Source organism: Gymnoscopelus braueri (genome assembly GCF_963280865.1).
Source record: "Gymnoscopelus braueri genome assembly, chromosome: 21".
Taxonomy (NCBI): domain Eukaryota; kingdom Metazoa; phylum Chordata; class Actinopteri; order Myctophiformes; family Myctophidae; genus Gymnoscopelus; species Gymnoscopelus braueri.
Genome location: NC_137623.1, coordinates 41,281,112 through 41,296,111, shown reverse-complemented (window position 1 = coordinate 41,296,111; position 15,000 = coordinate 41,281,112). Strand labels below are relative to the sequence as shown.

The 15,000-nt window shown below is 42.0% G+C and overlaps 1 protein-coding gene across 1 annotated transcript in view; it reads right to left on the bottom strand.

Annotated features, from left to right (window-relative positions):
• The window catches only part of LOC308077006 (contactin-associated protein-like 2), a gene marked incomplete at both ends in the record, with an annotated part of 165,056 nt that overhangs the window by 14,932 nt on the left and 135,124 nt on the right, over nt 1-15,000 (bottom strand). The window contains 4 exons of the mRNA XM_080417535.1: nt 5,993-6,229; nt 7,373-7,402; nt 10,571-10,789; nt 14,642-14,812. Of these exons, the coding sequence (XP_080273661.1) occupies nt 5,993-6,229; nt 7,373-7,402; nt 10,571-10,789; nt 14,642-14,812 (657 nt within the window). The remainder of the gene's footprint in view (nt 1-5,992; nt 6,230-7,372; nt 7,403-10,570; nt 10,790-14,641; nt 14,813-15,000) is intronic.

Sequence of the window (15,000 nt, the reverse complement as noted above, 5' to 3'; positions counted from 1 at the left end):
CACACACACGCACGTACGCACACACACACACACACACACGCACACGCACACGCACACGCACACACACACACACACACACACACACACACACACACACACACACACACACACACACACACACACAATTTCAATTCAATTCAAAGGGCTTTATTGGCATGAGAAAACATACGTTTACATTGCCAAAGCAGAAAGCACAATACAACAATACAATCAAAACAAAAAATATGTAGGCTACATTTGAAAGTCAGAATCTTCAATAGATCAATTTCTATGTACCAAGATCACTGGGTGCAGGTATAGTGCCGGAATATACACAATGATTAGTTGTTACACACACACACACACACACACACACACACACACACACACACACACACACACACACACACACACACATTATACTTACTTTTCTGGTCGAAACGTTGGTTGTCTTTCATTATAACATTGTAACAAAAACTAAAATGATAGATAACATTTACTTTGTTTTAGTCTTTGACAGTATCCAATATTTGCACCGCTATTTTTCTGAGCTTTTGAATTTCGCCCTGACTACACCATATTGTAATAAAAACGAATAAAAGTCAAACTAAAACCAAGCCTTTTTTTCATAAAATAAAAATGAAACTGGCAAAACCGCTTTAAAAACTAATTTAAACTAGCTGAGTTGAACTGGGCAATCTGGAGGTGGTTGCAGGGAGGTTGCATGCGTTATATTATGTGTTGTTGCAGAGGGGTTGCATGTGTATTGTGCATTATGTTCACCCCACAATAGGGATGCTATGGGTTCACGTGGTTAATCAACATTTGCTGTGCAAGAGACACATATTATTTGCCCAGGCCTCTGTTGCTAAGCATAATGTTGTTGTGTTGGCATGTTTGTGTATTGTGCATGAGTGTGACATAGAATCCATTACAGGGAGATATTGGGCAAATTATGCATGAAATGAGAGAATGGTCGAAAGGAAACCACGTTTTAGAACTTTGTGTAAGTGTTTGTGAGAGAGTTTGTGCGTGCGTGCGTGCGTGCGTGCAAGAGGGAGAGAGAGAGAGAGACCATTCCCTGCCATACTGATTGAAAATATTCAGAAGTAATATTAAGCTTCAAGTCACACATCAACTCTCACCAGATAACAGCACAATAAACACTTCAAGCTACGTCGCCTCCATTTGATACAATACTTATTCCATAAAATGTCTCTTACTGCTTATTGATAAACTATAAAAAACATTCTGCTTCAGTAAGATACACTACTACCACAACTTAATTTCCGTTCTGATATACAATATTAAGAACCTCCAAGTGCAAATACTGTTTTATCAATTGCCCCATGTTAACCAGTGAGCAATTATGAAACTAGCCCCCTGGTCATATTGTTTTAGGATACATGCACTACCCCTTTGCACATCTGTGTCTGTCTGTTGTATATTTAATCTCCAAATTAGTCACAGGTGTGTTTTGGGCATGAGATAAATTGGACCAATCAGAGTGTCGTATCACAATGCCTTTAAGAGGTAGTTGTATAGACTCTCCTGCTGCGGTGTGCATTCCGACACTGCAGTTATGATTGCGCCAGGGGAGCGCTCTGTGGATTCGTCTATACCTGTACCATAGCACATTGTTATTTAAATGACAGAATCAGCAAGTTGGAAGAGATAAACCTTTTTTCTGCTGATGAAACGGATCTTGTGCTCGCGCACGAAGTGAAAGCACCATCTATGATAGTGGTTCTCAACCTGTGAGTTCGGGACCCCCAGGGGGATCCCCACATGATTTTCTTCTTTTTTGGGGGGTGGGGGTCCTGAGATGACATTGAAGTGACATTAAGGACTTTTAAGACCTTTTTAATGCCCGCAAAAAGATTACGGCATCAAAAGTAATCAACAAACTATACTATAAAACACCAAATTGTCAAATATTATAAGAACAAGCACAAAGAAATAAGTAAATAGCCGATCTACAAGCGCACAAGGCCCCGCAATGCTAGCTTGTAGATCTGCTATTTTCACAATATTTATCTGTGGAACCGAGTCAAACTAAATTGAATGCCTCGACTCCTACATTCCAAGTGCTTGTCAGGGTGGGGTGTCCCCAGTTCAAATATGATTATTTTGGGGGGTCGCGGCCTGAAAACGTTGAGAACCACTGATCTATGGGAGCAGCATTAGTAGATGCTGTCAGTGGATGCCGGGGAAACAGGTGGACCATGAGCTGCTGTTCAGAATCACAATCTTCCTCCTCTAGTGCATCTCCTCGTGTCCAACAGACTATGATATCTTGACTTATCTACTTAAAGGAATAGTTCAACCAAAAAATTACTTATTTTCTATCAATTACACACCACATGTGAACTACTCCTTTAATAATCACATGCTCATTCACAGTTCAGCTCTTGTTTAAATCACCTATTAAAGCAAGATAGGCATAATGAGCATAATGTGTTGACGCAGTGTCCCGTGTGTGTCACAGCTCCAACATGGATATTGATGACTATTACTGTGGTAGGTTGAGCAGAGACAGATGAAGAAAGCCAATGATATTCATACATGAAGAGAGGTGTTTTAACATTTAGCAATACAAACATAATATAAGCTACTTAATTAACCCATTAAGACCGGGAAAGCAACCACTTTAACCATTATTTTATACTTTGGCTATTCAAAAATAGCAGATCTACAAGCTACGAGCTTGTAGATCTGCTTTTCTTTTTTTTATTGTGAAAATGTGTGAAAATCTTTGAATAGATATATATTTTAAAGCGAACATCTTTGCTTCTGGGGGGTCCCTGGAACTAAATATTTTGAGATGGGGGTCCGTGACCAAATACATATAATTTTGGGGGTCCATGACATGAAAAAGTTTGAGAACCACTGATATTATAGCAACATAAGTGTTTATAAAAACTGTTAGGATCTAGAAGACATTAAGTAGAATCGGCCTCATGTCTTAATGGGTTAATAAACAACATGAGCCTTTTCTCTCCCTCCCCTCCCCTCAGCACAGTACTTCGTGGACCTCAAAAATGTGCATTTCGCTGTGCATGAAAATCCCAACTGTGTCTATTGAAAACTACAATAGAACTTGTTATGTGCTTAGAACCATGTATTGGCAGGTGTAAGATAGGGCCTTAAACATTAAAATTTCACAAAGACTATTTGAATTTGTCTTGTATGCTTTCTCCAGGCTGGCCCTTCAAAAAGCTAAAGTTGAGCCTTTATTCAACTGCTGTGGTCTTTAGTGCGTGCGTGCGTGACTTCATGTATTCAGATATGCACTCTGCGTGTACTCTGTGTGCACATGGGACTTTTTTCCCACTATAGCTGTGTGACCCCAAGGATGAATACATTAGTGAATAACAATACAAGCATTGCTGCCCCGGGCAAACGATAAATATGAATGTGAATAATTATGCATGTAATGACAGGCTGGTATAACACTTAATGTGTGTTAACCTATATCACTGAGTTGCTTGGATATGCATTGTATTCTTTCCCCAGGCCGGCCCTGCATTATGCTCAAGTCTAACCTTTTCTCCACCTGCTGTGGTCTGCAGGGACGAGAGAGAGAGAGAGGGGGAGAGAGAGAGAGAGAGAGAGAGAGAGAGAGAGAGAGAGAGAGAGAGATGAGAGAGATGAGAGAGAGAGAGAGAGAGAGATGAGAGAGAGAGAGAGAGAGAGAGAGAGAGAGAGAGAGAGAGAGAGAGAGAGAGAGAGAGAGAGAGAGAGAGAGGGGGTGGGGGCATACACACGCACGCACGAGCATGCGTGCGTGTGTGTGTGTGTGTGTGTTTGTATTACTATACTTGCGAGGATCAAGTATAGTAGAATTTGAAGAATTACACATTTAGAGGTTAGGTTTAGGGATTGGAATTAGAGTTAAACATGATTTATTTGCGTGCCAGTGTCATGCACCGAAAAATAGCCGATCTTTAAGCTCACAACGCGTCGCAGCGCAACGCGTTGTAGGCTTATAGATCTGCTGGTTTTCGGCTTTAGGCTTACGGTTTAAAAATGGCAAAATATACATACTTTTTAAATGGCATTCATAAAATGGCTGTCCTAAAGTATTGATGTCCTCACAAGTATAGTAATACAAACGCGTGTCTGTCTGTCTGTCTGTCTGTCTGTCTGTCTGTCTGTGTGTGTGTGTGTGTGTGTGTGTGTGTGTGTGTGTGTGTGTGTGTGTGTGTGTGTGTTCATGCATTCATGTATGCACACTCTGCATAATGTGTGCACATGGGACTGTTGGCATTCTTGCTGTGTGTGTGATGCCAAGGATGAATAAATCATAGTAGAACAATAGTAGTGTTTCTACCGAGCAGAGTGCAAGGAAATGAACTGCAATCACGCTGAAGTAAAGAGGGTGATGTGAGGAAGTTTAAATAACAAAGGAGAGGAGAGAAGAAAAAAAGAGGGAGGGAGGGTTGTATCTACACACTACTACTAGTACACACTACTACTACAAAATATTTGGTTGTGTATCTAATGAATCTAACGATGATTTGTATCGTATTGTATGTCTTGTACTATGCCTTGATGATGAATTGAATACACAGGACCACAATGGCTTATACTAGCATTTCTTGCGCGATTGTACTTGCTGGTATTGTTTGCAACGTGTTAATAAAGTATTCAATCAACGTAAACATGATTATATTCTAGCTGCGTTATTATGGAGTTACACTGTGACATCTCTCATCTCCACCTTTCACAAAATCGAGCGCTCGCCCCCCCTCGCCTCTTGACAGCAGTGATATGCTCCCCTGTCTCTCTCTCCTCTCATATCAGCACGCACTTAGTATTCAGAGAATGTGTTCCAGTCAGGGAGAATTGGCGGGTAAGCATAATATCACTCCCTCGTCAATACCTTTTATCATATAAAGCCCCGAACAATTTAAAAGCAGGAACATTCAGGGAGCAGCAAGAGAACATCATCCAATAAACCTTCACTCATACAGGAAATTCGTAATCCAGATGCCATTTGGCAATGGATTTTTGTGATGATGTATAAAGGGGAACTTTACATAACAATTATGTGCTCTGCCAGCACTGAATGTCACCCTAAATTACACACAACTCCAAAACTAGTAAATTCGGAGCCAAAGGGTTGGTTTAAAATCAGAAACCCATTGAAAGCATCCAGGTTTTTTTAAAAGATATACAAATCAAAATAATCACAATCAAACACCTCCAGATATGCGAGATTTGACTCACAAGCCATGCGGATGACGTCAACACGTTCAGTATGTTCATGAATACCACGGGAAATAGCGCGTACTGTACCTCACAATACTTCATACTGTCCATAATATGAGTCTCTATGAAACACTAATGTAACACTAGAATATGTTTATGAGAGTGACTCATACTTCAAGGGCATATTTTTAATTTTTTAATTCTTGCTCTACCCAGTTAAACCTGAGTTAATCTGTCATAGAAAAAATAATTGTAAATGTTTTATGCAGGAGGATTTGATTTATGTTTAATGCATGCATTGTATTGTAACATATTGTATTGTCTCTTGTAGCAATGTGTGTGTCTGTTATGATTGTGTTGAACTGTGGCATTTTTATGCAGTATGCACAGTGGTGTAAAGTAACTAAGTACATTTACAATTTTGAGGTACTTTTTACTTTACTGGAGTATTTCCAATTTTCAATACTTTTACTTCTACGCCACTGTGCTTGTAGATCTGCTATTTTCAAAATATTTGTATACATGTTATACATTTGAAAACTTGTGAAATGGGACCTTCTGCATAATGAGTACTTTTACTTTTGGTACTTTAAGTACATTTTGAGACCAATACTTTTGTACTTTTAATCAAGTATATTTTTTATTCCAGACTTTTACTTGTAACAGAGTATTTCTACATTGCAGTATTGATACTTTTACTCAAGTACATTTTTTTTTTGCTTTTTCCACCACTGAGTATGCATTTCTAATCAATTAGACAGAGTATTGCGATATTGTACAATTGTGTGCCAGCTGTCACCTCGGGTGCAGAAGGGTCCATCGTAGGCTGTGGAGATACAGTCACAGGAGTAGCCGTTGTACTTCTCCACACACTTCCCTCCGTTCTGACAGTACATCCCATAGCTGGTACAGTGACCCTGACAGCCAGGCTTGACCCCCGGCGTCACCGTTGCCCTCGCCTCGAGGTCCAGGGTCACGCCGTTCATCCTCAGAGCGCGGATACAACCCAAGAACCCCCTCTGACCCCCCGCTGCACCTAGAGAGAGAGGAGAGGAGATAAAATAAGATACATGAGATGAGGATTATGATTGGTATCTCCATACATATGATATGGAGATGTATGAGAATGAACTGAGGTCCAACAGGTGTCATATTTACAGTTAAGACTTACCAGCACTTCAGGTAATATCTATGCACAGCAGCCATATTGGAAATACATTGGGCCCCTTCCTTACTTCCTTAACATTATACTAATTAAGGCTCTGTTCCATTCTGGTCGAACAGAGTCAGGGTGCTGATATTGTGCATGTTGGCTCACTGGAGACACTCTGCTACTAGCCTGGTTCCTGACCATAGACCCCGCCCACTCTCTGAGTGAGCTCCTCTTGGTCTGGTGTTGAAATGTGAGCCAGTGGCTTTTCACGATTGAAGAAAAATCTGTCAAATCAGAGTCAGAGGTGGGGGTGGTCTAACGACAAGCCAATCAGCGAATATCTGCTAAAACAAGCTGTGCGATGACGTCAGATGTGGGCGGATCCGTGGATCTCTTGTGATTGGTTTAGGGAAATTTGAATCCCCTCCCCCTGGTAATCGCGGACATTGCAGACAATTTCAGACTGAAGCTCCACGCAGCTTCAGGCTGATAATCAGGCTAACTCTGCTACACCAGTGGGTCTCAAATGTGTCCTTGAAGGGGTTCGAAATGGCCCCCAATGGTCTGTAACTCTGAGTGTGTACAAATGGAACCAAATGGACCTTTACGGGTCCATTTGGTTCCATTTGTACACACTCAGAGTTATGATGGTCCTTGAAATGAAAAAAAGTTTGAGAACCACTGTGCTACACTAAATGGAACAGAGCCTTCATTAGTATCATTGGTAACACCTGTGAAGGAAGTAAGGAAGGGGCCCAATTTATTTCCAATAAGGCTGCTGTACATAGAGCCTATTATCATGGTCATTGTATTATTGCTATTCTGTTTAACATGGTAGTATTTTGTGAAAATTTGCTTCAAATTTGTATATCTTATTAACATATTTTCCGATTTCAATGAATGACAAATCATTTGAAAGCTTACATTCTGTACACTCATCTGTAAAAAAAGCTTAACAATGACCACAGACCCCCCATGTGTCCCAATTCTCCAAAGCACTGGACTTGGTCACAAAATGTTACCTACTGTCAACGCAGGTGAGTGCAGCAGGTTTCCCTGTGACACGCATGTCACAAACACACACATACAGTGAGGAGAAGATGAAGGTGACACCAGGCCCATGAAGAAAGAAAGAATGGGAAGAGAAAAGACGAGAAGAAATAAAGAAAGAAAGACAGAAAGACAGAAAACCAACCAAGTTAAGTACAAACATGCAAAGACAAATAGGAAATAAAACAATAAATAAAACCACACAAGAGTTTTCAATCATAAAGAAAGAAGTCCTGTGATGTTAACCAAAACATGGTGATTTATACAACGAACGATAAAAGCAGTCCTGGAATGATAGCAGACATGATAAAACATTTTCTTCCAGCAAATCGTGGACAAAAATCTGCAGAAATTATCATTTGTCCAAATTCAAGCACTGTCTGTAACACCTTTATAGTTCATGAATAGTTCAATTCCCAGACATAGCCTTACATCAGAAAGATTTGAGCACAGACCCTCTTTTCAAAGAGCAATCTTCAGTCTAGCAGGGGAGGCGTAAAGAGCATCAAATTGCCAATGGGTGGCTGTAATAAAATGTAGGCCTACTGCTTTGATGTTAAAATGATACATTTTCAGGCTCTTGCAACATGCAACAAATTGGTAGCTGTCAAAGATGCGTCAGCACACAAATAAATATTCCCAGTTGAGCTTCATGAGTCATGGCAATAAATGACTTCAATTTGTCTTTTAAGTTGACTGTAAAAATCTCTCTCTCAAGCGGCCTTCAGTGCAGCGCGCACACAGTGGGTGGTTAACTGCTGTCTCCACTGTTTTTGATGTACACACAATGGCAGTACTAAGGGATGAGAGAGAGTGGCTTCCACAAACAAATAGATAATACGTGGACACACATATATATATATATATATATATATATATATATATATATATATATACACACACACACACACACACACACACACATCTGAGCCACTTAATTTCACCACTTCCTGCGAGTGCGTCACACCAAAACCCTTCCCCAGGCAACATGGATTAGCAGGGATTACAAATTATACAGTATATACTGTATAAGGACATCTGGGGGGACAGAGTGTTGTCTCTCTCTGCCTCCTGTATCTCTGATGCAGGCTGCTTGATATGCAGTTCACACATGTGTGACAGATTCCATTTGAGCCTCTTCCTATATCTTTGTACCAGGACACTCTCACAAAAAGAGACCCAATACACACACATACAGATGAATTTGACGCTATCAGGCAGTCAATGATCTTCTAGTAGACACACGATTCACAAAGGTCACAATATCTTTGTATGATGTTTTTTTTGTCCTTTTTCTAAATGAAAGTGTGATTACGCTGAGAGGCAAACTGTGATGTTATTAACACATTGCATGCCAGTCGCGTAGATCTACGCGAACCTATTTAAAGCCGCAGCGTGCCAGTCGCGTAGATCTACGCGAACCGCCGATTCCCATTGAAATTGCCCCAGGTGCACTTTCCGAATTTTTTTGATCCATTTCCGTTTCCGGTTTCCGGTCGGAAACAGAATTATTCGGGTTCCGGTTTTTTCGATCGTATCCGCTTCCTGTCTGGGATCCTGTTTAAAACTCGATTTTCTCGGTTGTTGTTTTTCTCCTCGCTGATCACTGTTTAGCGTTGATCGGCTGTATCTTCAAGATGGCGGCTCGCATTTGGAAACTGTTTTCGCTGGCCGTTTCTCACAGATCCGCTGTGTGTTTAGAACCAAATGAACGCGCACTTTTAACTTATTTAGCGAGGTCTGTGGCGACATGAAAAAAACAAAAAAACAACAATAAAACGCTGGCACTGGTGAGTACATTATGAGATTAAACTCTGGCATGGAATGTGTTAAGAGAGGATGTTTCAGAGATCAAACAGATGAGCGGATCAGGGGGGTTGGTACAACATCATCATAATCAGCATCTACTTTAGTAGAGATCTGTCACAATGAATGAGGAATGAGAATTAGATGCAGATGAAGCGAGTCAGGAAAGTTTGACTACATTTAAGGGTTTATTTCAATTCCACAAAAGCATATATTTTTTAAAGAGTGCAGGCAAAACACATACTCTGGAGATGGGTACAATCAAATATCAAAACTTGTGAAACAGAACTAAAATCATAGACAGAAGACTATAAGTCCAGGGGAATAAGTCCAGTATTATAGGCTGATGAGGGAAGTGACAACAGGTAAGTAACAGGTAGGGAACTGAACAGTTGAAGAGGGAGTGGATACCGGCGTGAAACTGGGACTGAGGTGAGATTGAATGGAATGTGAGAGTGGGCGAGTGAAAAGATAACCAGATCCCAATACTCAACACCCTCGCGTATTTGCGTTGGTTCCTTGTTACGACTCTTCTCCTCCTCACCTTCACATTCACGGCCCCTCCCCCCTCATTGACTATACCCCATGGCTCAACTCGGCGCACCTGCTCTCCCTCACCAATCTCCACACCTGTCTTCCATTCGACAATCAACTGCTGCCACTACAAAAGCCCAGTCTGCACTTCACTCTTCGCCAGATCTTAACCAGTCTACGGTTGGTAAAACTAGAGCTAGCCACTATTTGGACTGCAGTGTTTGTAGAGCTTCTAGCCTGTTAAACCTTACGCAGTTGCAGCGCACTGTTGTTTCCTCCTCTGTGATTCTGTCACTAATCCTGCCTCTCCTCTCCAGTCTTCCGGATTCCCCGCTGAGTTGTGCCACCCGCGGAGCCACCAAGCAACCTTTTCAACTAAACTGTGAATAAATACGCCCACAGGCTTCACCTAAAACTACTTCTCCTCTTTGCTGTGCGCTTGGGTCACACACACTCACCAGCCTTAACAGTTCCTTACACCTTAGCCCCGCCTCAGAGCAAGGAGGTGAAGAGGTGAGGCGAGGAGTTCATTAATCGATCTGGTTCGCTTTAAGGAACTCTAGGGGATTGAGGGTGGGTGCAGTCGGGTACTGTAAGAGACCTGAAGGATACACTTGATGTGTCCTCGCTAATTGGGGAGGCTTCCCTCTCCTCGATCTCAGCTCCTCGAAAAACAAATGAACATTTTGGGAAACGAACGATTTAGAGGTCATGCTGGACGGAGGAGGCGAGTAGGCAGAACTTTGAGTATTGGGATTGAGCTGTAGGAGAGCGGGGGAATAAATGTCCAAGGGTGTGTGTGTGTGTGTGTGTGTGTGTGTGTGTGCGTCTTACCCACATAGAGCTGACTGAACAGCTCTAGTCGCGTGTGTCCCTGTGGGGGGGCGGGGCGAGTCACCCGATAGGTCAGATCTAATTGCAGAACCGCCTCTTTCACGTTCCGCTCGGCCATCACGCGATGCCATTGGTCGTCGTTCAGGGGCGTGGCCGAATGCACTGACAGCTCAGCGGGCCCGTTTCCAACATCGAACGAGAAGGACACGACTGTTGGAGCTAGAGAGAGAGAGAGAGAGAGAGAGAGAGAGAGAGAGGGGATTTTCGATTACTTTATCCCCCTTTCCCACATAGAATCCATAACATTGCTGGATTAAAATAGCCAGCAAAGGCAGTTTGGCCTCTTGTATTGATAAGTTCCTTATCGGTCTGTTGTCTGTTCCCATGTTAGATTAATGTACTGTCAGACAAAACAGGCTGGAAGGGCCCACACCAGTAGTGCTGAGGTGCTGACCACGGTACAGGGTATAAGAATGAAAAGAGAGAGTCGCACAGCTCGTAGTCACGATACACAGAATTATTTTATTGGGAAACCAACGTTTCGACCTCTCTGACAGGTCGAAACGTTGGTTTCCCAATAAAATAATTCTGAGAATCATACGAGCTGTGCGACCTCTCTTTTCATTAATGTGCTGGAACAGCTATTAGTCTACATAATGTTCTAAGGAGAAGTGCAACGCAAGAACCACTGAACCTACTATACTCACACTCTCTCGCTAAGATTGCTGTGTGTGTAGGACGGTGTGTGTGTGTGTGTGTGTGTGTGTGTGTGTGTGTGTGTGTGTGTGTGTGTGTGTGTGTGTGTGTGTGTGTGTGTGTGCGTGCGTGTGTGCGTGAGTGCGTGTTTTGTGTGTTTCATCCTCTGAGTGCATTTTCAGTAATCCACAATGTTTTACAGCTGGTAAAGGATTGTATTATTATTGCTCAGATGCCATGCTGTATTGTATTCTGTATTTCTCCCACACCCATAACACACAGTACAAATTATTATGCATTTGTCTCCTCAGCAGATAAATATGCATTCAGTTTCTAATCGAATAGCTCATTTGTTCTGGAGCAACTCATTTGGCTTATATAGATTTTATTCTAAAATTCAGCAGCGCTCCGTGCTGTGTAGCGCCAATGTGTAGGAAGTCTGATGACGTGATTGAAATGCCCACAACTATTTCTAATACAGCTCAAATGACCCGCAGTAACAGATTTTTACTATCACCAGTGTGTTAAACCTTTTTATAGTCATGTCAGGTCTAAGGAACGATATATTGATGTGCGAACGCACGTGTGCTTGCATGCATGTGTTTGTGTGTGGGCGTGCGTGCGTGTGTGTGTGTGTGTGTGTGTGTGCGAGTGTGTGTGCACGCGAAAGATCACCACCTGTTCAATCCAGCCATTCTTGCTATAGGGTTTGTGAGATCACTGTTTGTGATGTCTTAATCAATACATACATGCACAGCATTGTGCATGTCAGGAAAGACAGAAGACAGGGGTTGTACAATGTGTGTCAGCGTAAGTGTGCATCTGGGCTATATGTCATTAAATTAAAAGTTGAAAAATCAACACTAGCATTTTCAATTCCATTACCAAACAAGCTTCATTTATCTGTCCTTGCGTTGAACAGATATACTGTACATCATATAGGAAACTTATTTCAATTGTATTATGTTTTTTTTTCTCCATAAATTAACATAACAATTTTAATTTTCTTTCTTTCTTTCTTCAGGCAGAAATGATAACAAAAGCCACCTCAGAGCTCAGCTGACTTATTGCATATAATACATACAGTAGATGGATGCCATCAGAGAGAGAGAGAGAGAGAGAGAGAGAGAGAGAGAGAGAGAGAGAGAGAGAGAGAGAGAGAGAGAGAGAGAGAGAGAGAGAGAGAGGGGTTGTTGGGTGTGCATGGTGTGTAGCTTGTAGATTGCATCGATTATCTGCTTGTGAGTCACGTACACACACATGTTTTAATTTCTCCTGTGGTTTGATGATTCATCTTTATTCTGTCTGATTTGATGTATTGCTCGAAACAACTTCTTCTATAAGATAACCACGTTCAACCTGGCGTCCCTGTTTTGGAAATGTTCAATAAATGCTTAGAACAAGTGAAAAAGCCAGAGTAAATGTAAAAATTAAGTGTTTTAAGTGAAATACACCTTTAAGTGTAGGGAATGTTAGGCTTAATTGTTTTGTAGTGTTAAAAGTGGTGCTGATCTTATTTGTGTTGAGCACACTACAATTTAAGCGCAATGTGCCTTTAAGATAATGACACAAATTTGCATGTCGTTGCAACCTCTGATCTCCATATTTATTTGTTTTACTTTTTTTTCGTAAATGAATGCCCTTGTTCATCATACAAGAGTGTCACACAAAAGTACCGTACATTCTATTTTAAAAGGTTTTTTTAAATAATAATGAAAAAGGAACGGTTTTGGACGCTTCCACCCGACAGCAAGTGGGTTGGTTGATTGAAAAAGTGTCAGGTGCAAAAAGTGGAAGGTCAGAGTGTGGTGGAACAGAATAATAAATAGTGGGAGCAATCATTAGTGTGCTCGCCTTAGTGAGACAGACCATAGGGATCAGCAATAGCAGAGACATGTGACAGGGACAGATAAGTGTCATAATAGCCAATCATTGGAAGCGAACACCATGTTTTTCTGCCGTCTACAGACCACTCTACTCTGAAGGAATTTAATGTCTTGGATTCTGAATGGAATGCAACCTCTGAACTCTCCGAGTGTGTGTGTGTGTGTGTGTGTGTGTGTGTGTGTGTGTGTGTGTGTGTGTGTGTGTGTGTGTGTGTGTGTGTGTGTGTGTGTGTGTGTGTGTGTGCGTGTGTGTGTGTGTGTGTGTGTGTGTCATGGCTGCTGTGCCGTCCTCGTCTAATGGAGTAATTTCATGGCCGCTCTGGATAACTGCAGATACAGGTTAGTACCAATGAAAAAATAAAATGTGAAGCTAAAACGATAGCGAGAGTGAGGAGATAGGAAATGTATGAGGGGCCGTGCTCATGGAAATTGATGTAACTCGCGCACACACACACACACACACACACACACACACACACACACACACACACACACACACACACACACACACACACACACACACACACACACACACACACACACACACACACACACACACACACACACACACACAGAGACTTTCACATAATATCATAATGTCCGTCCGTCCAACAATACAGACTTGTGGTGAGCCTATATGACCTTTCCCCTAGCTCCGCCTTTAGGCCAACATTTCCACTTGCACACGCGTTATCTCAAAATGAAATTGGTCTATTTTCATGCTCTGGTTGGGTGTAAGGGAGGAACAAACAATAAAGCACGCACATCCACTCACTAACAAACAGGTGCTGGGCAGAGGTCAGAATCCAAAAATAATAAAGTCTGCACTCTGGGTCATGCTCCAAAAGCTTTAAAGTTTATATCAAGGTTTGAAACGTCACGTCCACAATGGTGTAAAGGAACCAACACACTTTTAAACTTTTGGAGCATGACCCGGAGTGCAGACTATATTATTTGTGGGTGTAAGGAGGAGCCACGACCTGTAGGGGGCTGCTAGCGGGGATTTTAGACTCTTAGTCATGTTGTTCATATAGTTTCTGTTGTTGTACTCTAAGACAGTGTTTCTCAAAGTGGGACTCTCCAGGGACTCTCATGGTTCCTTGAGGGGGTTCTAAATTGACCCCCTTGACAAGGCTGTAACTCTGACAGTTTACAAATGGAACCAAATGGACCCTACGGGGTCCATTTGGTTCCATTTGTATACTGTCAGAGTTAAGGGGGGGTCCTTGAAACTTTAAAGTTTGAGAAGCACTGCTCTAGGAGTGTGCGATTTGAATACAATCACAGTTTAATAATGGGTGTAATTATTGCACACTCCAATACTGTATTAAATGAGGCAGTGTATTGCACCATAATCAGGTGGGAGAATGGAAATGCTGAATCATGCTGTGTGTGTGTGTGTGTGTGTATGCATTTGTCTGTCAGAGTTTCTGCTGTGTTAGAGGCAATGAGAGGGAGATATGAAGAGAGAGAGAGAAACACGTCTTACATTTCAGCTCCAGGCGTATGAAGTCTGTGTTGCCCAGGTTTTCCAGAAAGACCCCATAGGGGGCGCTGGTCTTGAAATAGAAAGAGATGTCAGCGCTGGTTTCTCCCTGGAAGGTGTCAAAGTGCAGGTAGGAGGACGGTGTGGTGAAAGACGCAGCGTTCCAGTAGTTACCTGTACAAAACACAGCAACACAGAGGGACATCAGAGAGACCTGTACAAAACACAGCAACACAGAGGGACATCAGAGAGACCTGTACAAAACACAGCAACACAGAGGAACACCAGAGAGACCTGTACAAAACACACCAACACAGAGGGACATCAGAGAGACCTGTACAAAACACACCAACACAGAGGGA